Consider the following 27,220-nt stretch of genomic DNA (forward strand, 5'->3'; position numbering starts at 1 on the left):
GAAGGCGGTGTTTTTCCTAAAGACAGAGCAGGCGGTGTCCCTGGCTCTGAGCAAGGGCTCACCATTGGTGGGACCTTTCTGCCAGTGGACCCCCTGGAGGCCACTGCACAAAGGGTCATTCTGGCAAATGACCCGTCCTTCATTCCTGGTGAGCTCCTCCTTCCTCACCTGCATCATCTTGGGGAGGTAAAGACAGGGCTCACCCCAGTCCCACTTGGTCTTCGGGAGAACAGCCTCCGACACGTGTACGCCTTCCGCCGCCAGTTATTTATGCAGCTGGCGCGGGAGGAGGTCACAGAAGGCCACTTCAATGTGGAGCTGCAAGGGACGGCCTACTGCAAATTCTGGACCTTGGACGGGGTGCGGTGCCATGTCTGCAAGGTAGTGGGGCATGCTCTTAAGAACTGCGCCAACCTCCCAGCCGCAAACTCCACTTTGGCGGCCCAGGGTGACGCCGCTGCACCTCCTCCTACACCTCCAGACACTGTTCAGTCAGTGCCGGAGGCTGTGAAAATCACAGCCTCCGGTGGGGAGGGGAGTGCCCGTCCAAGTGCAAGGAAGGCGCGGAGGAAGAATAAACATCGAGAGGTGCATCCCCTGAATACCTTGGCACAACCTGACCTGAACTCCGCCCAAGGCCCGCTCCCAGGGATTTCACCTGCCCCAGGGCTGGGCTCAGGCCCTGAGTAACAAAAAAGAGGAGGATGCGGAAGTGGAGGCCTCTGTTGACATGGAGGTCTCCTGAGCCTCTGCGCCCAACTGGGAAAAAGAGGAGAAGGCACCCCTCCATGGAGGTAACACAGGGCCCTGAGGTGCGGGGCCTATCTGTTGGAGGGGAGCTGTCTCCTGTTTCGGGTCCCCAGGTGCCACCACCACCACTAAGTCCTACCCCTCAAGATGGAGGGGAGGGGGAGGCCCCTGTACATGTGGCCCCTCCGGGGTGAGCCATTGGAGCCCTGCTTGTGCTGGGGGAGCCTAGGGACGCCTCCCATTCTGCCACTGCCACTGGGTCGAGTGCCCTAAGTGGAGGGGAGGACGAGGCCCTAAAGAGTCGGTCCTCCCAGCCAAAATCCACCACCAACCAGGAGACACCTGACCCAGTTATAATTGAAAATGCTGCCCCAGATGCTGGGTTTGTGGGTGCTGGCAGAGCAGGAGATGGACTCCTCTTTCTGGATTTCCGGAGTCGGGAACTTCCATCTCCCCTGGACCGCTCATTGGCCTGAGGACGGGGGTGGAGGGTTGTCCTCTCAGCTTACGCTGACTATGTGCTCCTCGCGGTCACAGATCCCGTTGTCTCGTGGTGAATGCGCGACTGCCAGCAGACATTTTTTGCCGCGTCCTTTGCAAAGATCAATTGGGAGAAATGTTCCGGTCTCCTGGTTGGTCAGTGGCAGGTGAACTCCCTGCCGTAGGAGTTGACGCCTTTTGCGTGGAGCACCACGCACCTCCTCTATCTGGGAGTTCACCTTAGCCCCGCTGAGGAAGCCTGGCCGGCAAACTGGCAGGAGTTGGAGGCGAAAGTCACCACTCGGCTGGGGCGCTGGACAGGACTGCTCCGAGTGCTTTCCTACAGGGGCCGAGCGCTGGTCATAAACCAACTGGTGGCCTCAATGTTGTGGTACCGGTTGGTCACTTTGGCCTCACCCCCTGCATTCGCCACCAAGATCCAAAAGAAACTCGGCGATTTCTTCTGGGGCAAGAGGAAACACTGGGTCTCTGCTGCTGTCGAGTCTCCCGATTGAGGTGTGCGTCCGCACCCAGGCTGCGACTCTCCGCCTTCGGACCCTGCAGAGATATCTCGACGTTGAGTGTCCTCCCAGATGGTGTGCGCTGGCGACGTATTTTTTTTCCAACAGTGTCACTGCCTTCAAGACAACACGCAGCTCCCGGTGGAGTCCGTTAGCCGCGCCTCTCTGAGGGAGTTGCCTGTCTTTTATTGGGATCCATTCCATGTCTGGAACATGGTCGCCTCAGTCAGGGCGCTCCCGCTGCCATCGGAGGAGCGCGCCTCGGCTGCCCAGGCGGCCAGCTCCGGGGAAGTACTGACGGGTGGAGGAGTAGCCGAAGCCCCTGGGACACCCCTCACTGCGGGTGACTAAGAGGCTCGGGAGCCAGTCCCGCACAATCCGAGCCGCCTCTTGGAAATGCCCTCCGTGCCATTGCAATCGGCGTGGAGGGGTTTCCTGTCCGGGCTGCTCCTGCATACTCTCCACGTCCTCGCCCTCGTCAGCCGGCCGGACACACCTTGGCGGTCCGCGTTGCCATCTGGCGGCGAGGGGAAACCCCAATGGAGGTCTCTCTAGGTGGGAGTCCTCCCCCGTTACATCGGGGACCTGGGGTGGAGGCTGCTGCACAGGGCAGTCCGGTGCAATAGACTTTTAAGTAGGTTCACTGACTCCCAGGCCACCTGTAATTTCTGCGGTCTGCACAAGACAGTGTTCCACGTATATATGGAGTGTATGAGTTTGCAGCCCCTGTTTGAGTATTTGAAGGGGCTGCTCCTCAAGTTCTGGCTACACTTTAGTCCCACGCTCGTGATCTTTGGGCACCCGGTGCGGAGGGGCTTGGGCTGGGAGGAGGATCTCCTCGTCGGTCTGCTCCTGGGCATGGCCAAGGTGGCAATTCACAGGTCCAGGCTGTGGGCTGTCAGGGGGTCCGTCCTCCCCGATTGCCTGCCCCTCTTCCGCGGTTATGTTCGCGCCCGGGTGTCCCTGGAGAAGGAGCTTGCGGTGTCCGCTGGTACACTTGAGGCCTTCTGCAACCGGTGGGCACCGCAGGGACTGGAGTGCATCGTCGACGCCGAGAATGGTATTTTAATTTGAGTTTTGTTTAATTTATGTTTTTAAAATTTTATTTTTATAAAAAGTACCTAAAGGGGACCTGGAATTTAAAGGCCCCCTCGACATAAAATATATAAAAGGGGCCTGGGGTATAAAGGCCACCTTCAAAAATAAAACGGGGTTAGATACAGAGTAAAGCTCCCTCTACACTGTCCCCATCAAACACTCCCCAGGACAGGTACAGCACGGGGGTTAGAGACAGAGTAAAGCTCCCTCTACACTGTCCCCATCAAACACTCCCCAGGACAGGTACAGCACGGGGGTTAGAGACAGAGTAAAGCTCCCCTTGATACTGAACTCTCTAATTGAGCAGGAGTTCCTCCGCCAAAGTGTGTCGTTTCACTGGCTGTAGAAGTGCTATTTCTGTGTTGATTATGGCTGTGGAGGATTTAAACTAAATTGGCAGGAGGATGGGGCACCAGCACATAGAAGTAGAAAAGAAGAATAAAGTGCATAATGTGAGAGTGTTAGACAGTACTGGAGAAGGGTGTAGGTCCGTATTAGATGGGACTGATATGGGCTACAAGGAATAGAGAGACAGGTTTCCAATGTATTTGTGCAAATGCACAAAGTGTGGTGAATAAGGTTAGTGAGCTACAAGCACAAATAGCAGTATAGGAAGATGGTGTAATGGCAATAACAGAAATGTGACTTAACAATGGGCGCTTAATATACAAGGAATAAAAGTGTTCAGAAAAGCTAGAGAAGGAAAAAAGGGAGCTGGTTTGTCATTATTGATCAGGAAGACATTATAGTGTTGGAAAGGGAGGATGTCCTTGAGAGAGAAAGGACAGAATCCATTTGGTTAGAGCCGAAAAGCAAAATAGGTATGATCATGTTACTGGGGGTATTCTACAGGCCTCCAAATAGTGAGAGAGAGAGAGAGGGGAAAATCTGTAGGGAAATCACAGGTATGCAAAATTGGGGGACTTTAATTACTGAAATATCGATTGGGATAATAAAGTAAAGGGTAAGGAGGGGAAGGAATTTCTAAAATCTTCAGGAGAACATCCTTGATCTGTATGTTCAGCCCAACTAGAAAGGAGGCATTGCTGGATCTGGTGCTGGGGAATGAGGCTGGCCAAGTGGACCAAGTGTCTGGGGTTGGGGGTGCATTTGGGTAAGAGCGATCATAGTATCATGAGGTTTAGATTAGTAATTCGGACAAGCAGGAACAAAATAAGGTAGAAGGTCTAGATTGGAAGAAGGCTAATATTAACGCAATGAGAGGGATCTAGCCAGGGTCAAATAGAACCAAAGACTGTCAGGAAGAGCTGTATCAGAACAATAGGTTATCTTTAAGGAAGAGATACTTCAGGTACAGGCTAGGAACATTCCAACAAGGGAAAAAGGTAGGGAAACTAATAACAGGGTTTCTTGGAGATAGAGATTATGATGAAATAAAAAATAAAGGGTGTATGATGTATGATGAATGTCAGGTGAATTCTTCAAGTGAGAACCAGGCCAAATACAATAGGTTGAGGGGAGCTGAAGAGGAAAATAAGACTGGCAAAGAGAATATGACAAAATGGCAGTCAACATAAAAGGGAACCCAAAAATCATCATCTGGCATGTAAATAGTAAGCGGATAATAAGAGGTAGAGTGGATAATGTGTTGCATCTCTGTCACTGATCACACTCAGTAACACCCCACTGGAAGTGGTCCACGGTGACAGACAATCTGTCCCTTGATGTAGAGCTGGATACACACATAGGGAAAGCAGCTACCACCTTTGGCTGACTTGTAAAACACGCACGGGATAACACCAAGCTGACCCTGAGGACCAAGCTGATGGTTTATAAGGCCTGTGTTCTCAGCACCTTGCTGTATGGCTGTGAAACATGGGCGACTTACAGCTACCAGGAAAAGCTGAATAATTTCCGTCTTCACTGTCTATGGCACATTATGGGTATATCCTGGCAGGACAAAATCTCAAATGTGACAGTCCTCTCAAAGACAGAGCTCCCAAGTGTGTTGGCACTAATCAAACAGAGGCAGCTTCGCAGGATCAGACACATCTGCAGGATGGAAGATGGATGCATACCCAAGGACTTCTACATGGTGAGGTAGCTGGGGTCAGATGACCAGTGGGGAGCCCAAAGCTCCATTTCAAAGATGTTTGCAAGCGTGACATGAAGGTCCTAAACGCCGACTATCACAGCTGAGAGTCACTGGCTGGTAAAAGAGGGAAATGGCGACACATCCTGTGGACTAGTATGCACTACCATGACGACCGGTGGCTACAGCAGCATAGCAACTGGCACCAACGCCGAAAACCACAACTCACAGCATCACTTGGCAGCTTCACGTGCGACACATGTGGCAGAGCCTGCCTCTCATGGATTCACCCTCACAGTCATCAGCAAAGGTGCACCAAGAGAAGACACCCCACCTAAATGGACTGTTTGCTGCATGTCCATTATCTTTCTTAGATGGAAGGATGACAACTATGAAGCCTATTAATGACAAAGAGGGTACTATATGCTAAAGGTAACAGGTTTTGAGCTATCACATTTACCTATTACATTTCTAACTTTGCCCAGTTCTGATGAATGGTCACTGACCTGAAACGTTAACTCTGTTTCTCTCTCCACAGATGCTGCCAGACCTGCTGAGCATTTCCAGCATCTGCACTACTTTGCTTCTGTAAGGACATGTTCTCGTGAATCGAAAAGAACTTCGAATGGGAGGGGGACGATCCAGTTGTCGTGGTCCACGGAGGAGCCAAGGATAAAGGTAGAACTAGGAATGAGGTTCTGCTGAGAGAGTTTGAGGAGCTAGAGTTGAAATTAAAATGCAGAACCTCACAGTTAACCATCTCTGGATCGTTACCGGAGCTACACACAAATTTGCATCGGAATAAACAAACTTGAAGTTTAAATGCGTAGTTGACAGAGTGGTGTGTGACGCAGGGGTTTCAATTCATGGGGCACTGGCACCAGTTCTGGGGAAAGAAGGAGTTGTACCTTTGGGATGGATTCCATTTATACGGGACTGGGACCGTGTCCTGTCAAATTGAATAGGGCAGTAGACAGGGCTCTAAAGTAATGAAGGTGGGGACAGGGAGGATTCAGGAAAGGGTAAAGTTAAAAGCAATAAGAGAAACGTTGAGGCTATAGAGCAGAGTAGCATTTTGGCTAAAATCAGCGGAGTGAGTCAGTGACAATGGGGAAAATAGATAAAAATTAAAGCTAAAGGCAGTATATTTGAATATATGAGGCATTTGCAACAAAATAGATGTTTTAATAGCTCAGTTAGAAATGAATGGGTTTAACCTAATAGCCATTAAGGAGACATGGTTGCAGATTCTTGACCTTTAGAAAAGATAAGCAAAATGGGAAAGGAGGAGGGTAGCCCTGATAATAAAGAATGGGTTAAAGACATTAGAGAGAAAGGATCTTAGCTCAGAAAATCAGGAAGCAGAATCAGTTTGGGTGGAGCTAAAAAAACAAGAGGCAGAAGACACAGTGGGAGTTGTTTATAGACACAGTGGGAGTTGTTTATAGGCCCAAAGTGATTCCTGACACGCAGCGGCCTGGTGACGTCAGAGTGCGCCAAGCTGCGCACATGCGCTGCTACACCTTGCCAGGACTAAGTGGCGCATGCGCGGGATGACATCATCATGCAGCACCGTCATTGTGTATCCGCGCCTGGTCCACCTTCCCGCATGTGAGATAAAGCGTTATCGGTATCCAGCCCCCACTCAGCTGGAGCTCTCCCCCTCGTCAACTCACTCCAAACCTCGCTGCTCCTCTTCCCCACACCCCCCCCCCACCCCCCCCTCCAATCTCCTGGCCGATTGTTCCTCGCTTCACGTCACCCCGCTCTCCAGGCCGTGCCGTTTCCCTCCTCTCGGCCACTCACTCCTCCATCGCCCCATCACCTCTTGCGGCCCACCTCACTTCTTCGGGCAGCGCGTGGAGATTGATGAAACGTGGGAGCTAGTGGCCGAGAGGAGGGAAGCAATTTGGCCGAAAGCTAGCGACTGGAGGGGAGCAGGGAACAAGAGGCTGGAGAGCGGGGTGGTGCAGGTGGGCGGGGGAAGCAACAAGGTCTGGAGCGAGCGGATGAGGTGGGGAAGCGGCCAGTAGGGAGGAGGGGGAGAAAGCGAGTTTCCGAGAGGGGAGAGCAGCCAGTGGGATGGGAGCTAGTAGCTGCGTTCAGGTGAAATCAGTCCTGGTCAGTCATATAAACGAATCACAATAACACAATTATTGTGGCAGCACATTTTATACTCTGCCCGATTTTCAATCGGGGTGACAATTCACTGTCTTCCAACGGAAATTCAATCCTGAAATTCCTTTTGTATTTAATAAAATTACTGGAATATTAAATGGATCTGAGGATTACAGTTAGTATCCGATAACTACACAGTAGCATATTACTGGGCTTCCACCCAACTTAATGGAAGGTTAGTTTGCTAGAACGATCTAGCCATAAGCATTTCCTGTGATTAAATTGAGCAGCGCCATCTTTAATCCTGGCAGCTGCTTGAACGTCGCAGACACTGACGTTCCAGTGGAAGAGCCTGCATTTACACATATGCAATCACTGCGCCACCTAGTGGTTACGTTGTGAGCAAACGCAGCCTTATAGGCCCCTTAACAGTAGCTGTAGTGTAGAGCAGATCAGAAAATTAGAGGCACATATAACAAGGGTAATACAGTTACAAATGCAAAATACTGCAGATGTTGGAAATCTGAAATTAAAATGCTGGAAATACACAGCAGGTCAGGCACCTGTGCCAAGAGAAACAGAGTTAACGTTTCAGGTCGATGACCTTTCATCAGAACAGGGTAATACAGTAAGCAGGAGGGGCTTTAATCTTCATATAAACTGGACAAACCAAATTTGCAGTAATAGTGTGGAGGGAGATAGTTTTCTAGATCAGTATGCGAAGGAACCAACCAGGGAGCAGGCTATTTTAGATCTAGTTTTCTGCAATGAGAAAGGGTTAATTAATAACCTTGGAATAAAGGAATCTTGGGGATGAGTGATCACAATAACATTTTATATCGAGTTTGAAAGTGATTTAGTTAGGTCTGAAACTAGGGTCTTAAATCTGAACAAAACAAACTATATAGGTATGGGGGATGAATTGGTTAAGGTAGATTGGAAACTAGATTAAAAGATAAGACGGTAGACAAGGAATAGCTAGCATTTAAAAAACATATAATTTAATGATTATACATCCCCTTAAGGAATAAAACTCCAAAGGAAATGTGGCCCAACCATGGCTAACAGAAGTTGTTAGATAGTATTAAAGGAAGAGGATAATAACATTGCCAAAGAGAGTAGCAAACCTGAGGATTGGGAGGATTATAAAATTAAGCAAAGGATGACAAAGAAACTGATAAAGAAAATAGCATGAGAGTAAACTAGCTGGAGACAAAACATAAAAAGCTTCTATAGGTATGCAAAAGGAAGAGATCAGTGAGTGCAAATGTCTGTCCGTTAGAAGCAGTTAGAAATTATAATGAATAAGGCAATGGCAGGGACATGAAACTAATATTTTGTATCTACTTTCAAAGATAAAAAAAAAATCAAAAGTTGTGGATAACCAAGGGTCTGGTAAAAATGAGGGACTTTATTAGTATTAACAAAGAAATTAAACTGGAGAAATTAATGGGACTAAGCAGCGACAAATCCCCTAGATCTGATGGCCTACATCCCCTTGGCTTCTAAGAGAGGTGGCCACAGAGATAGTGGATGACTGGTTTTGATCTTCCAGATTCCCTAGATCCTGGAACTGCCCCTGGGAATTGGAAGGTAGCAAATGTAACCCCACTATTCAAGAAAGGAGGGAGAGAGAAAACGGGGAACTATAGGCCAGTTAGCCTAACTTTAGTGAGGAAAATGCTAGAATCCATTAGGGATGTGATAACAGAGCACTTAGAAAATCATGAGATTGGGCACAGTGAATACAGATTTATAAAAGAGAAATCATGTTTGGCAAATTTGTTAGAGTTTTTGAGGATGTAACTAGTAGGGTGAATGAGGAGGAACCAGTGTATTAACAAAGTTTGTATTAACAACGTTGATTGATGAGGGAAGGGCTGTAGGTGTCATATACATGGACTTCAGTAAGGCGTTTGATAAGGTTCCCCATGGTAGGCTGATGGAGAAAGTGCAGGCGCATGGGGTCCAAGGTGTACTCGCTAGATGGAATAAGAACTGGCTGGGCAACAGGAGACAGAGAGTAGCAGTGGAAGGGAGTTTCTCAAAATGGAGACATGTGACCAGTGGTGTTCCAGAGGGATCCGTGCTGGGACCACTGTTGTTTGTGATATAAATAAATGATTTGGAGGAAAGTATAGGTGGTCTGATTAGCAAGTTTGCAGACGACACTAAGATTGGTGGAGTAGCAGAAAGTGAAGGGGACTGTCAGAGAATACAGCAGAATATAGATAGATTGGAGAGTTGGGTAGATGGAGTTCAATCAGGGCAAATGCGAGGTGATGCATTTTGGAAGATCCAATTCAAGAGTGAACTATACAGTAAATGGAAAAGTCCTGGGGAAAATTGATGTACAGAGAGATTTGGGTGTTCAGGTCCATTGTTCCCTGAAGGTGGCAACGCAGGTCAATAGAGTGGTCAAGAAGGCATACGGCATGCTTTCCTTCATCGGACGGGGTATTGAGTACAAGAGTTGGCAGGTCATGTTACAGTTGTATAGGACTTTGGTTCGGCCACATTTGGAATACTGCGTGCAGTTCTGGTTGCCAAATTACCAAAAGGATGTGGATGCTTTGGAGAGGGTGCAGAGGAGGTTCACCAGGAGGTTGCCTGGTATGGAGGGCACTAGCTATGAAGAGAGGTTGAGTAGATTAGGATTATTTTCATTAGAAAGGCGGAGGTTGAGGGGGGACCTGATTGAGGTGTACAAAATCATAAGAGGTATAGACAGGGTGAATAGCAAGAGGCTTTTTCCCCAGAGTGGGGGATTCAATTACTCGGGGACAAAATGAGTTCAAAGTGAAAGGGGAAAAGTTTAGGGGGGATATGCGTGGGAAGTTCTTTACGCAGAGGGTGGTGGGTGCCTGGAACACGTTGCCAGCGGAGGTGGTAGATGCGGGCACAATAGTGTCTTTTAAGATGTATCGAGACAGATGCATGAATGGGCAGGAAGTAAAGAGATACAGACCCTTAGAAAATAGGCGACATGTTTAGATAGAGGATCCGGATCGGCGCAGGCTTGGAGGGCCGAAGGGCCTGTTCCTGTGCTGTAATTTTCTTTGTTCTTTTTCTTTGTTTAAACAATAAAGCACAGGAACAGGCCATTCGGCCCTCCAAGCCTGCACCGATCTTGATGCCTGCCTAAACTAAAACCTTCTGCACTCCCGGGATCCATATCCCTCTATTCCCATCCTATTCATGTATTTGTCAAGATGCCTCTTAAACGTTGCTATCGAACCTGCTTCCACCACCTCCCCCGGCAGCAAGTTCCAGGCACTCACCACCCTCCGTGTAAAGAACTTGCCTCGCACATCCCCTCTAAACTTTAACCTATGTCCCCTAGTAACTGACTCTTCCACCCTGGGAAAAAGCTTCTGACTATCCACTCTGTCCATGCCGCTCATAACTTTGTAAACCTCTATCATGTCACCCCTCCACCTCCGTCGTTCCAGTGAAAACAATCCGAGTTTATCCAGCCTCTCCTCATAGCTAATGCCCTCCAGACCAGGCAACATCCTGGTAAACCTCTTCTGTACCCTCTCCAAAGCCTCCTCACCCTTCTGGTAGTGTGGCGACCAGAATTGCACGCAATATTCTCAGTGTGACCTAACTAAAGTTCTGTACAGCTGCAGCATGACTTGCCAATTTTTATACTCTATGCCCCGACCGACGAAGGCAAGCATGCCGTATGCCTTCTTGACGACTTTATCCACCTGCGTTGCCACTTTGTGACCTGTGGAACTGTACGCCCAGATCTCTCTGCTTGTCAACAATCCTAAGGGTTCTGCCATTTACTGTATACTTCCCACCTGTATTCGATCTTCCAAAATGCATTACCTCATATTTGTCCGGATTAAACTCCATCTGCCATTTCTCCGCCCAAGTCTCCAACCGATCTATATCCTGCTGTATCCTCTGACAATCCTAATTACTATCCGCAACTCCACCAACCTTTGTGTCGTCCGTAAACTTACTAATCGGACCAGCTACATTTTCGTCCAAATCATTTATGTATAATACAAACAGCAAAGGTCCCAGCACTGATCCCTGCGGAACACCACTGGTCACAGCCCTCCATTCAGAAAAGCACCCTTCCACTGTTACCCTCTGTCTTCTATGACCGAGCCAGTTCTGTATCCATTTTGCCAGCTCACCTCTGATCCCGTGTGACTTCACCTTTTGTACCCGTCTGCCATGAGGGACCGTGTCAAAGGCTTTACTGAAGTCCAGATAGACAACATCCACTGCCCTTCCTTCATCAATCATATTCGTCACTTCCTCAAAAAACTCAATCAAGTTAGTGAGACACGACCTCCCCTTCACAAAACCATGATGCCTCTCGCGAATAAGTTCATTTGTTTCCAAACAAGAGTAAATCCTGTCGCGAAGAACCCTCTCTAATAATTTCCCTCCCAGTGACGTAAGGCTCACCGGTTTATAATTTCCTGGATTATCCTTGCTACCCTTCTTAAACAAAGGAACAACACTGGCTATTCTCCAGTCCTCTGGGACCTCACCTGTAGCCAATGAGGATACAAAGATTTCTGTCAAGGCACCAGCAATTTCTTCCCTTGCCTCCCTCAGTATTCTGGGGTAGATCCCATCAGGCCCTGGGGACTTATCTACCTTTAATGCTTTGCAAGACACCCAACACCTCCTCTTTTTTGATACTGAGATGACGGAGACTATCTACATTCCCTTCTCTAGACTCGTCATCCACCAAGTCCTTCTCTTTGGTGAATACTGATGCAAAGTACTCATTTAGCACCTCGCCCATTTCCTCTGGCTCCACACATAGATTCCCTCCTCTGTCCTTGAGTGGGCCAACCCTTTCCCTGGTTACCCTCTTGCTCTTTATATATGTATAAAAAGCCTTGGGATTCTCCTTAATCCTGTTTGTCAATGACTTTTCATGACCCCTTTTAGCCCTCCTGACTCCTTGCTTAAGTTCCTTCCTACTTTCTCTATATTCCTCAAGTGCTTCATCTGTTCCTAGCCTTCCAGCCCTCACGAATGCTTCCTTTTTCTTTTTGACTAGGCTCACAATATCCCGCGTTATCCAAGGTTCCCAAAACTTGCCAAACTTATCCTTCTTCCTCACAGGAACATGCTGGTCCTGGATTCTAATCAATTGACGTTTGAAAGACTCCCACATGTCAGATGTTGATTTACCCTCAAACAGCCGCCCCCAATCTAAATTCTTCAGTTCCTGCCTAATATTGTTATAATTAGCCTTCCCCCAATTTAGCACCTTCACCCGAGGACTACTCTTATCCTTATCCACAAGTACCTTAAAACATACGGAATTATGGTCACTGTTCCCAAAATGCTCCCCTACTGAGACTTCGACCATTTGACCGGGCTCATTCCCCAATACCAGGTCCAGTACAGCCCCATCCCTAGTTGGACTATCTACATATTGTTTCAAGCAGCTCTCCTGGATGCTCCTTACAAATTCTGCCCCATCCAAGCACTAAGTGAGTCCCAGTCAATATAGGGGAAGTTAAAATCACCCACCACTACAACCCTGTTACCTTTACATCTTTCCAAAATCTGTCTACATATCTGCTCCTCTACCTGGCTGTTGGGAGGCCTGTAGTAAACCCCCAACATCATGACTGCACCCTTCCTATTCCTGAGCTCCACCCATATTGCCTCGCTGCACGACCCCTCCGAGGTGTCCTCCCGCAGTGCAGCTGTGATATTCTCCTTAACCAGTAATGCAACACCCCCACCCCTTTTACATCCCCCTCTAACCCGCCTGAAGCTTCTAAATCCCGAAGCATTTAGCTGCCAATCCTGTCCTTCCCTCAACCAAGTCTCTGTAATCGCAACAACATCATAGTTCCAAGTACTAATCCAAGCTCCAAGTTCATCTTCCTTACCTGTTCTACTTCTCGCATTGAAACAAATGCACTTCAGACTACCAGTCCCACTGTGCTCAGCAACATCTCCCTGCCTGCTCTTCCTTAGTCTTACGAGTTCCCCCTCATTTATTTCACTTGCTGTCCTACTGCTCTGGTTCCCACCCCCCTGCCACACTAGTTTAAACCCTCCCGAGTGACGCTAGCAAACCTCGCAGCCAGGATATTTGTGCCCCTCCAGTTTAGATGCAACCCGTCCTTCTTGCACAGATCCCACCTGTCCCTGAAGAGATCCCAATGATCCAGATATCTGAAACCCTCCCTTCTACACCAGCTGTTCAGCCACGTGTTTAGCTGCACTATCTTCCTATTTCTAGCCTCACTGGCACGTGGCACAGGGAGTAATCCCGAGATTACAACCCTAGAGTTCCTGTCTTTTAACTTTCTACCTAACTTCCTAAACTCCCCCTGCAGGACCTCGTCACTCTTCCTGCCTATGTCGTTGGTACCGATGTGTACCACAACCTCTGGCTGTTCACCCTCCCCCTTCAGAATGCCCCCTGTCCGTTCAGAGACATCCTTGACCCTGGCACCAGGGAGGCAACATACCAACCTGGAGTCTCTTTCACGTCCACAGAAGCGCCTATCTGTGCTCCTGACTATAGAGTCCCCTATAACTATTGCTCTTCTGCGCTTAACTGTATATTAATTTGGTATTAATTGGGGACTCACCTATGTAGGAACAGACCGAAAGAGGGGTAAATTAGTTGGAGGTGCATGATATACAATGTGTCTCTCTGTAAATAAAAGCTGGTAAGTGAATGAAGACTTGGCTCCACTGTTAATTCCCAAACCACCTGGCTATCTGAGTGATAAAGGATGTAGTGTATTTGGATTTTCAATAAGCATTTGATAAGGTGACGCACATGCGGTTATTACACAAAATGAGTGACCACGAGATTGGGGGTAATAAAGTTAATAGATTGAGGAATGGCTAACGGACAGAAAACAAAAGAATAGGAATAAATGGGTCATTTTTTGGGTTGGCAGGTTGTAACCAGCAGAGTACAGCAAGAATCAAAGCTTGGGGCCTCAGCTATTTATCATTTCCATCAATCACTCAGATGAAGGTATCGAGTGCAATGTATCCAAGTTTGCTGACAATACAAAGCTAGGTGGGAATGTAAGCTGTGAGGAAGACACAAAGATGCTGCAAAAGGATTCAGACAGGTTGGGTGAATGGGCAGTTGGAACATAATGTGGCAAAGTGTGGAGTTAGCTATTTTGGTAGAAAAAACAGAAAAGCAGAATATTCTTTCAACAGTGAGACTGGGAAAGGTTGATATTCAGAGGGATGAGTGTCCTTGTACACAGAAAATTAACCTGCAGTAACAGTAAGCAATCAGGAAAGCAAATTGTATGTTAGTTTTTGTTACAAAGGGATTGGAAATATGAGTAAAGAAGTCTTATTGGTGAGGCCACACCTAGAGTACTGTGTCGTGCTTTGGTCTCCTTATCTACCTGGCTTAGAGTGGGGGGAGGAGGAGACAAAGTTTCACTAAATTGATTCCTGGGATGAGTGGACTGTGCGATGAGGAGAGATTCAGCGAGCTCGGCCTATATTCTCTGGATTTTGAAGAATGAGAGGTGATCTCATTCAAACATGTAAAATTCTTTCAGGGCTTGGCAGGGGAGATACCAAGAAAATGTTTTCCGTGGCTGGGGAATCAACAACACAGGCTCACAGCCTCGGGATAAGGGGTCGGCCATTTCGGACTTCGATATGGAGAAATGTCTTCACTGCGAGGGTTGTGAATCTTAGGAATTCTCTACCCCGGAGGGCTGTGGATGCTCAGTCAATGCGTATGTTCAAGACAGAGGTCGAGAGATTTTGGACGCTAAGGGAATCGGGGGATATGGGAATAGAGCAGGAAGGTATAGCTGAAGTAGACCAGCCAACATTTTGCTGAACGGTGGGGCAGGCTCGAGGGACCATATGGCCTATTTATCATTCTAGTAAACCTTTTTTGAACATCTTCCACTGTCTCTTTATATCTTTTTATAATATGGAGACCAGAACTGTTCACAGCACTCCAAATGTGGTCGAACGAAGATTCTATACAAGTTTTTCAATTCTATTTGTTTTTTTATGCTTTTATTAACCTGTGTCTCGACATTTAGTGAATCATTACCTTGACGCCCTTCATCATTGGTGAATAGACCGTCACTGCTGCACACACTGCTTACATCACTGGAACACAAAGCATACAACAATCAGCAACTGGTGACACAGATCCATCCAACCCTTTTAGTAACATCCCCCAAGTCGACTGAGTGCCCCACACACCCGCCCACTGTCCTTACCCCCACCCCGTTCCATCCCCAGCGTTGCTCGGCCACTGCACACTTCCCCAAACCCCGACCCAGGGCTGCATCCCCACTCATCTGGAGGTGGATTTTCCAGTCGGAGTGACTGGATCACCATCAGGAATTCTAATCAATTCCACACCCCTCCATCCTTTTTTTATATTCATTCATGGATGTGGGCATCACTGGCCAGGCCAGTATTTATTGCCCATCCCTAATTGCCCTTGAGAAGGTGGCGGTGAGCTGCCTTCTTGAACCGCTGCAGTCCATTTGGGGTAGGTACACCCACAGTGCTGTTAGGAAGGGAGTTCCAGGATTTTGACCCAATGACAGTGAAGGAACGGCAATATAGTTCCAAGTCAGGATGGTGTGTGACTTGGAGGGGAACTTGCAGGTGGTGGTGTTCCCATGTATTTGCTGCCCTTGTCCTTCTAGTTGGTAGAGGTCGTGGGTTTGGAAGGTGCTGTCTCAGGAGCCTTGGTGCATTGCTGCAGTGCATCTTGTAGATGGTACACACTGCTGCCACTGTGCGTCGGTGGTGGAGGGAGTGAATGTTTGTAGATGGGGTGCCAATCAAGTGGGCTGCTTTGTCCTGGATGGTGTCGGGCTTCTTGAGTGTTGTTGGAGCTGAACCCATCCAGGCAAGTGGAGAGTATTCCATCACACTCCTGACTTGTGCCTTGTAGATGGACAGGCTTTGGGGAGTCAGGAGGCGAGTTACTCGCTGCAGGATTCCTAGCCTCTGACCTGCTCTTGTAGCCGCGGTATTTATATGGCTACTCCAGTTCAGTTTCTGGTCAATGGTAGCCCCTAGGATGTTGATAGTGGGGGATTCAGCGATGGTAATGCCGTTGAAAGTCAAGGGGAGATGGTTGCATTCTCTCGTTGGAGATAGTCATTGACTGGCACTTGTGTGGCGCAAATGTTACTTGCCACTTATTAGCCCAAGCCTGGATATTGTCCAGGTCTTGCCGCATTTCTGCACGGGCTGCTTCAGTATCTGAGGACTCACGAATGGTGCTGAACATTGTGCAATCATCAGCGAACATCCCCACTTCTGACCTTATGATTGAAGGAAGGTCATTGATGAAGCAGCTGAAGATGGTTGGGCCTAGGACACTACCCTGAGAAACTCCTGCAGTGATGTCCTGGAACTCAGATTACTGACCTCCAACAACCACAACCACAACCATCTTCCTTTGCGCTAGGTATGACTCCAGCCAGCGGAGGGTTTCCCCCCGATTCCCATTGACCTCAGTTTTGCTAGGGCTCCTTGACGCCATACTCGGTCAAATGCTGTCTTGATGTCAAGGGCAGTCACTCTCACCTCAGCTCTGGAGTTCAGCTCTTTTGTCCATGTTTGAACCAAGGCTGGAATGAGGTCAGGAGCTGAGTGGCCCTGGCGGAACCCAAACTGAGCATCACTGAGCAGGTTATTGCTAAGCAAGTGCCGCTTGATGGCACTGTTGATGACACTTTCCATCACTTTACTGATTGAGAGTAGACTGATGGGGCGGTAATTGGCCAGGTTGGACTTGTCCTGCCTTTTGTGTACAGGACATACCTGGGCAATTTTCCACATTGCAGGGTAGATGCCAGTGTTGTAGCTGTACTGGAACAGCTTGGCTAGGGATGCGGCAAGTTCTGGAGCACAGGTCTTCAGTACTATTGCTGGAATATTGTCAGGGCCCATAGCTTTTGTATTCTCCAGTGCCTTCAGTCGTTTCTTGATATCACGCGGAGTGAATCGAATTGGCTGAAGTCTGGCATCTGTGATGCTGGGGGCTTCAGGAGGAGGCCGAGATGGATCATCAACTCGGCACTTCTGGCTGAAGATTGTTGCAAATGCTTCAGCCTTATCTTTTGCACTGATGTGCTGGGCTCCCCCATCATTGAGGATGGGGATATTTGTGGAGCCACCTCCTCCAGTTAGTTGTTTAATTCTCCACCACCATTCACGACTGGATGTGGCAGGACTGCAGAGCTTAGATCTGATCCGTTGGTTATGGGATCGCTTAGCTCTGTCTATCGCATGCTGCTTATGCAGTTTGGCACGCAGATAGTCCTGTGTTGTAGCTTCACCAGGTTGACACCTCATTTTGAGGTATGCCTGGTGCTGCTCCTGGCATGCCCTCCTGCACTCTTCTTTGAACCAGGGTTGGTCTCCTGGCTTGATGGTAATGGTAGAGTGAGGGATATGCCGGGCCATGAGGTTACAGATTGTGGTTGAGTACAATTCTGCTGCAGCTGATGGCCCACAGCGCCTCATGGATGCCCAGTTTTGCATTGCTAGATCTGTTCGAAATCTATCCCATTTAGCACGGTGATAGTGCCACACAACATGATGGTATCCTCAACGTGAAGGCGGGACTTCGTCTCCACAAGGACTGTGCGGTGGTCACTCCTACCAATACTGTCATGGACAGAAGCATCTGCGGCAGGCAGATTGGTGAGGACAAGGTCAAGCATGTTTTTCCCTCGTGTTGGTTCCCTCACCACCTGCCGCAGACCCAGTCTAGCAGCTATGTCCTTTAGGACTCGGCCAGCTCGGTCAGTGGTGGTGCTACCGAGCCACTCTTGGTGATGGACATTGAAGTCCCCCACCCAGAGTACATTTTGTGCCCTTGCCACCTTCAGTGCTTCCTCCAAGTGGTGTTCAACATGGTGGAGTACTGAGTCATCAGCTGAGGGAGGGTGGTAGGTGGTAATCAGTAGGAGGTTACCTTGCCCATGTTTGACCTGATGCCATGAGACTTCATGGGGTCCAGAGTCGATGTTGAGGATTCCCAGGGCAACTCCCTCCCTACTGTATACCACTGTGCCACCACCTCTGGTGGGTCTGTCCTGCCAGTGGGACAGGACATACCCCGGGATGGTGATGGCAGTGTCTGGGACATTGTCTTTAAGGTATGATTCCGTGAGTATGACTATGTCAGGCTGTTGCTTGACTAGCCTGTGGGACAGCTCTCCCAACTTTGGCACAAGCCCCCAGATGTTAGTAAGGAGGACTTTGCAGGGTCGACAGGGCTGGGTTTGCCGTTGTCGTTTCCGGTGCCTCGGTCGATGCTGGGTGGTCCGTCCAGTTTCATTCCTTTTTATAGACTTTGTAGCGGTTAGGTACAACTGAGTGGCTTGCTCGGCCATTTCAGAGGACATGTAAGTAAGTAACTGTGGGTCTGGAGTCACATGTAGGCCAGACCAGGTAAGGACAGCAGATTTCCTTCCCTGAAGGACATTAGTGAACCAGATGGGTTTTTATAACAATCGACAATGGTTTCATGGCCATTATTAGACTAGCTTTTAATTCCAGATTTATTAATTAAATTCATATTCCACCTTCTGCTGTGGTGGGATTCGAACCCATGTCTCCAGATCAATACCCTGGGTCTCTGGGTTACTAGTCCAGTGATAATACCACTACGCCACCGCCTACCACTACCCATCCCAATGCCACACCATTTACTGGGGCTGCAATTAGCAGCACCAGGGACTGAACCAAACACCTCGTCAGTCTATGGGACTGAGGTACTTCCTGTCCTACCTACCTAGTCTATGAGGGGAAGGAGGCGGGGTGTTTAGGCAGGAGCTGGAGACAGAAACGGAAAGAAAGAGTGAGCGAGCTTGCGAGAAGAGCAGGCACTGATCTTTATACAGGAAAATGGGATGCTGCTGGTTAATGCACAGAAACTACCCAACCTCGCCTGGAATATCCATAGCAACAAACAGCTTTTCGTGCCAAAGAGAAACAACCTCAGGACATTCCAAAGCATTTCACAGTCCATGAAAAACCTGACAACCAATTTGAGAACAGCAAGATCGCAGAAGCAATATTGTGATCATGACCAGATTATATATATTTCAGGTGGCGTTGGTCAAGGGATACCACAGGACATGCGCGATGCCAATATCATCACCCTCTATAAAAACAAAGGTGACCGTGGTGACTGCAACAACTACCCTGGAATCTCCCTGCTCAGCATAGTGGGGAAAGTCTTTGCTCGAGTCGCTTTAAACAGGCTCCAGAAGCTGGCCGAGCGCGTCTACCCTGAGGCACAGTGTGGCTTTCGAGCAGAGAGATCGACCATTGACATGCTGTTCTCCCTTCGTCAGATACAGGAGAAATGCCGCGAACAACAGATGCCCCTCTACATTGCTTTCATTGATCTCACCAAAGCCTTTGAACTCATCAGCAGACGTGGTCTCTTCAGGCTACTGGAAAAGATCGGATGTCCACCAAAGCTACTAAGTATCATCACCTCATTCCATGACAATATGAAAAGCACAATTCAACATGGTGGCTCCTCATCAGAGCCCTTTCCTATCCTGAGTGGCGTGAAACAGGGATGTGTTCTCGCACCTACACTGTTTGGGATCTTCTTCTCCCTGCTGCTCTCACATGCGTTCAAGTCTTCAGAAGAAGGAATTTTCCTCCATACAAGATCAGATGGCAGGTTGTTCAACCTCGCCCATCTAAGAGCGAAGTCCAAAGTACGGAAAGTCCTCATCAGGGAACTCCTCTTTGCTGACGATGCTGCTTTAACATCTCACACTGAAGAGTGCCTGCAGAGTCTCATCGACAGGTTTGCGGCTGCCTGCAACGTATTTGGCCTAACCATCAGCCTCAAGAAAACGAACATCATGGGACAGGACGTCAGAAATGCTCCATCCATCAATATTGGCGACCACGCTCTGGAAGTGGTTCAAGAGTTCACCTACCAAGGCTCAACTATCACCAGTAACCTGTCTCTAGATGCAGAAATCAACAAGCGCATGGGAAAGGCTTCCACTGCTATGTCCAGAATGGCCAAGAGAGTGTGGGAAAATGGCGCACTGACACGGAACACAAAAGTCCAAGTGTATCAGGCCTGTGTCCTCAGTACCTTGCTCTATGGCAGCGAGGCCTGGACAACTTATGTCTGCCAAGAGCGACGTCTCAATTCATTCCATCTTCGCTGCCTCCGGAGATTACTTGGCATCAGGTGGCAGGACCGTATCTCCAACACAGAAGTCCTCGAGGCGGCCAACATCCCCAGCTTAGACACACTACTGAGTCAGCGGCACTTGAGATGGCTTGGCCATGTGAGCCGCATGGAAGGTGGCAGGATCCCCACCCCACACATTGTACAGCGAGCTCGCCACTGGTATCAGACCCACCGGCCGTCCATGTCTCCGCTTTAAAGACGTCTGCAAACGCGACATGAAATCCTGTGACATTGATCACAAGTCGTGGGAGTCAGTTGCCAGCGATCGCCAGAGCTGGCGGGCAGCCATAAAGGCGGGGCTAAAGTGTGGCGAGTTCAAGAGACTTAGTAGTTGGCAGGAAAAAAGACAGAGGCGCAAGGGGAGAGCCAACTGTGTAACAGCCCCGACAAACAAATTTCTCTGCAGCACCTGTGGAAGAGCCTGTCACTCTAGAATTGGCCTTTCTTGCCACTCCAGGCGCTGCTTCACAAACCACTGACCACCTCCAGGCGCGTATCCATTGTCTCTCGAGATATGGAGGCCAACAATTAGATTATAAAGATTGGTCAAGGGATAAATACTGGTCCAGAACAACAGAGAACACTCCCCGGCTCCTCTTCAGAATAGTGCCAGGAGATCGATGACATCCACCTGGCTGACCCCCCCGACAGCGCAGCGCTCCCTCGGGACTGACCCCCCCCGCCCCCCCCCCCCCGACGGCGCAGTGTTGGGAATGTCAGCCTGGACTTTTGTGCTCAAGCCCTGGAATTGGCCCTGAACCCAGAACATGCCTGTCTCAGAAACGAGAGCTGAGTTACAGCGACATTAGGGTTTGGGCGGAGTTGCAGGAATATGATTGTCTGTATCCGTTACCTGTCAGTCATGTTCTCATCTGAAGCTTTGTGTTCCTCGGTCTCGCAGTCCATCCCTTCCTTGCGGACTCCTTCCAGACGGAGACTGTGCTGGATGGACAGCCCCTCAGGGCTCAGCCAGGGCTCGTCAGCAGGTGACTTGGACAGGCGCTGCTTCTTGTGTTGGCAGGGGGTTTTTAGTGGACAGGAGGGTGTCTGGGACCCCGTGCCAGGCTCCGACACCTTCAGCTTCTTCTGCAGTGTAGCGCTGACGTCACCCGCACCCTCTGAGGTCACGCGTTTGACTTTCCGCCGCCGGCGCAGAGGCTGCCCAGGCGTATTCTCAGTGAAGGAATCCGACTCGTGCCAAGTGTGGTACTTCCCCTTCAGCGTAACATTGAGGGAGGAGAGTCTCTTCACCACCGCTCGGTCATCGTCTGAGTCACTGGGCTCTCCCCCTCCTGCGAGCCCTCCCCCTCCCCCCACCTCATCCTGACTGGACTCCGAGGCCTCGCTGTAGCAGCGGGCATAGTCCAGTGAGTGGTTAGAGTTTGAGCGACGTTTTCGTCCCCTCCGTTTTCGCCCCCGCCGTCTCTGCTGCTGCCGCGGGCATAGCACAGGCCCGTCCCAGATCTCCTCGTCTAGACGGTTCTGCTCAGACGTCTCATCCAGCGCAGATGCCAGGTCATGAGCCAGCTCGTCCATTGCACTTTGTCTGCTGGAAAGACCAGAGGAGTGAGCGGGATTAGAGAGCCAGTGATACCAGAATCATTGGATTGACAGAGCAGAGCAGACAGCTGTTTGGCCCATCACCCTGATTGTATTGAATGGCGGAGCAGGTTCGATGGGCTGAATGGTCTATTCCTGCTCCTATGCCTGTGCACGCTCTTTCGAAGACCTATTCAATTAGTCCCGGTCCTTTGCACTTTCCCAATAGCCCTGAGAAATTTTTCACCAATTCTCGTCTAAAAGTTACTATTGAATCTGCTTCCACTGCCCTTTCAGGCAACGCGTTCCAGATCACAACAACTCACTGCGTTTAAAAACTCTTCAACCTTCTCTTGTTTAAGGAGAAAAACCCCACCTTCTCCAGTCTCTCCACATAGAAACATAGAAAATAGGAGTAGGCCATTCGGCCCTTCGGACCTGCTCCGCCATTCAAAAAAGATCGTGGCTGATTGTCTAATTCAGTTTCCTGTTCCCACTTTCTCCCCATATCCCTTGATCCCTTTGGCATTAAGAAATATATCTATCTCCTTCTTAAATATATTTAATGACTTGGCCTCCGCTGCCTTGTGCGGTAGAGAATTCCACAGGTTCACCACCCTCTGAGTGAAGAAATTTCTCCTCATCTCGGTTCTAAATGGCATATCCCGTATCCTGAGACTGTGACCCCTTGTTCTGGACTCCCCAGCCATCGGGAACATCCTCCCTGCATCTAGCCTGTCTAGTCCTGTTCGAATTTTATAGGTTTCTATGAGATCCCCTCTCATTCTTCTAAACTCTAGTGAATATAGGCCTAGTCATCCCAATCTCTCCTTATATGTCAATCTTGCCATCCCAGGAATCAGCCTAGTAAATCTTTTTTGCACTCCCTCCATGGCAAGAAAATCCTTCCTCGGATAAGGAGACCAAAACTGCACACAATATTCCAGACGTTCACATAACTGAAGTCCCTCAGCCCTAGTACCATTCCAGTAAATCTGTTCTGCACTCTCTCCAACAACTTGACATCCTTCCTAAACTGTGGTGCCCAGAATTGAACACAAGACACCAGCTGGGGCCTAACCAGTGATTTCTAAGTTTTAGCATAACTTCCATGTTTTTGCACACTATTCCTCTCTTAATAAAGCTCATGATCACATATGCTCCAGTCTTCTCATTTGTCCTGCCACCTCCAAAGACTTGTGCACACCCCCCCGGTGTCTCTATTCATGCACACCCTTTAAAATTGTCCCATTTAGTTTATATTTCCTCTCCTCATTTCTCCTACTGAAATATATCATTTCACACTTCTCATCTGCCACCTGTCTGCCCATTTCACGCAGTCTGTCACTATCCTCCTCTCTGTTTACTATATTTCCAAGATTTCTATCATAAGAGACATAGTGGCACAGAAGGAGGCCATTCAGTCCATCGATTCCTTGCCGTCTCTTTACAGCAGTCAAGTCAGTCCCACTCCCCCACTCGATCCTCATGACCTGGCAAGTTTATTTCCTTCAAGTGCCCATCCAATTTCCTTTTGCAATCAGTGTTTGTCTCTGCTTCACCACCCTCCTGGCCAGCGAGTTCCAGGTCATTACCACTCACTATGTAAAAATTTTCTTCCTCACATCATCCCATATCTCTTGCCCAAAATCTTCAATCTGTATCCCCTTGTCCATGTATCATTAGTTAATGAGAACAGTTTTTCCTTCTCTAACTTATCTAAACCTGTCATAATCTTGTACACCTCTATCAGATCTCCCCTCAATCTCCTTCTCTACAAGGAGAACAACCCCAGCTTCGCCAACCTAACCTTGTAACTAAAACCCCCCATCCCTGGAACTATTCTGATAAATCTCCTCTGCACCCTCTCAAGGACCCTCACATCCTTCCTGAAGTGAGATAACCAGAACTGGTCGCAATACTCTCACTGTGGCCCAACCAGAGCCTTATAAAGGTTCACCATAACTTCTCTCCTTTTGTACTCAATGCCTCTATTTATGAAGCCAAGATTCCATATGCTTTACTAACCACTCTCTCAATATGTCTTGCCACCTTCAAAGATCAATACACATGAATCCCCAGGCCCCTCTGTTCCTGCACACTCTTTAGGACTGTGCTATGTCTACATTGCCTCTCCATGTCCCTTCTGCCAAAATTTATCACTTCACACTTCTCTATTAAATTCCATCTGCCACTTGTCTGCCCATTTACTTAGATTGTACTTAGATTGCCAGAAGGCATTCGACAAGGTGACACATCAAAGGTTATTGCAGAAAATAAAAGCTCATGGTGTAGGGGGTAACATATTGACATGGATAGAAGATTGGCTAGCGAACAGGAAACAGAGAGTAGGCATACTGGGTCATTTTCTGGTTGGCAAGATGTAACAAGTGGTGTCCCACAGGGATCGGTGCTGGGGCCTCAACTTTTTACAATTTACACAATTGACTTGGATGAAGGGACCTTTGGTTGCTAAATTTGCTGATGACACAAAGATAGGTAGGAAAGTAACTTGTGAAGAGGACATAAGGAGGCTACAAAGGGATATAGATAGGTTAAGTGAGTGGGCAAAGATCTGGCAAATGGAGTATAATGTGGGAAAATATGACATTTTCCATTTTGGCAAGAAGAATAAAAAAGCATATTATCTAAATGGTGAGAGATTGCAGAGCTCGGAGATGCAGAGGGATCTGGGTGTCCTAGTGCATGAATCGCAAAAGGTTAGTTTGAAGGTAAAGCAAGTAATTAGGAAAGCTAATAGAATGTTATTGTTTATTGCGAGGGGAATTGAATACAAAATTAGGGAGGTTATGCTTCAGTTATACAGGACATTGGTGAGACCACATCTGGAGTACTGTGTACAGTACTGGTCTCCTTATTTAAGGAAGGATGTAAATGTATTGGAAGCAGTTCAGAGAAGGTTCACTGGACTAATACCTGGAATGGATGGGTTGTCTTCTAAGGAAAGGTTGAACAAGTTAGGCTTGTATCCACAGGAGTTTAGAAGAGTAAGAGGTGACTTGATTGATACATACAAGATCCTGAGGGGTCTTGACAGGGTGGATGTGGAAAGGATATTTCCCCTTGTGGGAGAATCTAGGGGTCACTGTTTAAAAATAAGAGGTCACCCACTTAAGACAGAGATGAGGAGAAATTTTTTCTGAGGGTCGTGAGTCTTTGGAATTCTCTTCCTCAAAAGGCAGTGGAAGATAGATTCTTGATAAGCAAGAGGGTGAAAAGTTACCGGTGTTAGGCAGGAATGTGGAGTCAAGATTCCTCAGAAGATAACCCAACCATTCCAGGTATTAGTCTAGTAAACCTTCTCTGAACTGCTTCCAACGCATTTACATCCTTCAGGGAATATTGGAAGATTATGGAAAGTCCTTCCACTATCTCCAGTCCCACTTCCTTTAGCAACCTGGAATGCAAGCCATCTGGACCAGGTGACGTCTCCACTCTAAGGATAGCCAACCTTTCCAGTGCATCTTGCCTATCAATTTTCACCCCATCCATTACCTCTACCATCTCCGCTTCTACCAATATTTTATCAGCGTCCTCTTCCTTAGTAAACACTGATACAAAGTACTCATTAAATATTCCATCCTTGCCCTGTGCTTCGAAGCATATATCACCCTCTTTGGCCTCAATAAGCCCCACTACCCGCTTTCTATTAACTTTTTTAGGTTCCCTTTTATGTTAACTGCCATTCTATTTTCATATTCTCTCTTTGCCAGTCTTATTTTCCTCTTCACCTCCCCTCTCAACTTATTGGATTTGACCTGGTCTGCGCTTGAAGAAGTCACCTGACATGCATCATACATTTTTTTGATTCATCATATTCTCTATCTCCTTCATCATCCATGGTATTGGTTCCCCTACCTTTCACCCTTGTTAGAATGTACCGAGTCTGTACCTGAAACATCTTGTCCTTAATGATAACCCATTGTTCCATTACAGATTTTCTGGTCAATCTTTGGTTCCATTTTACCCTGGCTAGATCCCTCTCATCTCATTGAAGTTCACCCTCTTCCAACTAATCTGCAAACTTTGAAATTATGCCTTGTGTACCAAAGCCCAGGTCATTAATAAATATCAAAGACAGTAGTGGTTCTAGTAGTAGAGGGACACCACAGTATACTTCCCTCCAGTTTGGGAAAAAAACCCACCACACTCTGCTTTCTGCCACTGTCCCTTTAATCCCACTGTCCCTTAATTTTTCAAGTCTATTATGTGGTACTTTGTCAAATGGCTTTTGAAAGTCCACATATACATCCACCGCACTACCCTCATCCAGCCTCCCCATTACTTCAAAAAACTCAATCACGTTAGTCAAACATGATTTCCTTTTTAAAAATTCATGCTGACTTTTCATTTATTAATCTGTACTTTTCCAAATGCCAATTAATTTTTCCTGGATTATTTGTCTCAGTTTCCTCACCACTGACGTTTAGGTTGACTGGCCTGTAGTTACCAGGTTTATCACTCTGCCCTTTAAACATCTGCAATCTTCCAGTCCTCTGGCACCACCCACACCTCTAAGAAGGATTGGAAGATTGTGGTCAGATCTCCACAATTTCCATCCTTCCTTCCCGTCAGTAAGCCAGATGTGTCCCGTCTGGACCAGGTAACTTCTCTACGTTGAGGACTGACAACATTTTTAAGTACGTCGTCTTTAACTATTTTGATTCTATCCAATATTGCTACTGCCTCCTCCTTTACTGTGACATTGCAGCATCCTCTTGTCCAGCGGGACAGATGCAAAGTATCTCAGCCAGGCCCTCGGCCTCCACACAGATCATCTCCTTTTTGGTCCCTAATTAGCCCCCACTCTCCCTTTGACAATCCTTTTACTATTTTTGTGTTTATAAAAGATTTTTTAATTCCCTTTTACGTTCGCCACTCATCTATCCTTATACTCTCTATTTGCTCCTCATTCCCTTTTCAAATCTCCTCTGCATCTATACTGTAATATGAACCTGACATGTCATAAGCCTCGTTTTTCTGTTTTGTTTTTATCTCTATATCTTTAGTTATCCAGTGAGCTCTATCTTCAGATACTCTTCCATTCCCTCTCATGGTAGTGTGGCTGCTCTGTACCTGAACATCTCTTCTCTAAAAGCCTCCCATTGTTCAATTACTGTTTTGGCCCTTTCACATTTTGTTTCAAACCACTTGGGCCAGACCCTTTATAAATCCTCCTCCTTGTCCATTTCCCATAACTACTGAAATTCTGACATTATAATCACTGTTCCCCAAATATTCTCCCACTGAAACGTGCTCCACTTGCCCACACTTCATTCCCCAGAACTAGATCCCAGCAGTTTCCTTCCTTGTGGGGGCTGGAAACTCACTGATCAAGAAAATCCCCTGATCACATTTCAGGAATTCAGCCCCTCTTTGCCACAATGTTACTATCCAGTGTATATCAGAATAATTTAAGTTTCCCCA

The 27,220-nt window shown here is 47.9% G+C and overlaps 1 protein-coding gene across 3 annotated transcripts in view; it reads right to left on the minus strand.

Moving 5' to 3' along the window:
* Positions 1 to 27,220, minus strand: part of LOC137373540 (G patch domain-containing protein 2-like) — a 100,536-nt gene that overhangs the window by 68,213 nt on the left and 5,103 nt on the right. For all 3 annotated transcript variants that reach the window (XM_068038444.1, XM_068038442.1, XM_068038443.1), the window contains exons 2-3: positions 21,087 to 21,782; positions 15,077 to 15,135 (exon numbers count right to left, since the gene is read on the minus strand). In XM_068038444.1, coding sequence (XP_067894545.1) covers positions 15,077 to 15,135; positions 21,087 to 21,769 — 742 coding nt within the window. In that variant the 5' untranslated portion in view covers positions 21,770 to 21,782. The remainder of the gene's footprint in view (positions 1 to 15,076; positions 15,136 to 21,086; positions 21,783 to 27,220) is intronic.

Source organism: Heterodontus francisci, chromosome 9 (assembly GCF_036365525.1).
Source record: "Heterodontus francisci isolate sHetFra1 chromosome 9, sHetFra1.hap1, whole genome shotgun sequence".
Classification (NCBI taxonomy): Eukaryota; Metazoa; Chordata; class Chondrichthyes; order Heterodontiformes; family Heterodontidae; genus Heterodontus; species Heterodontus francisci.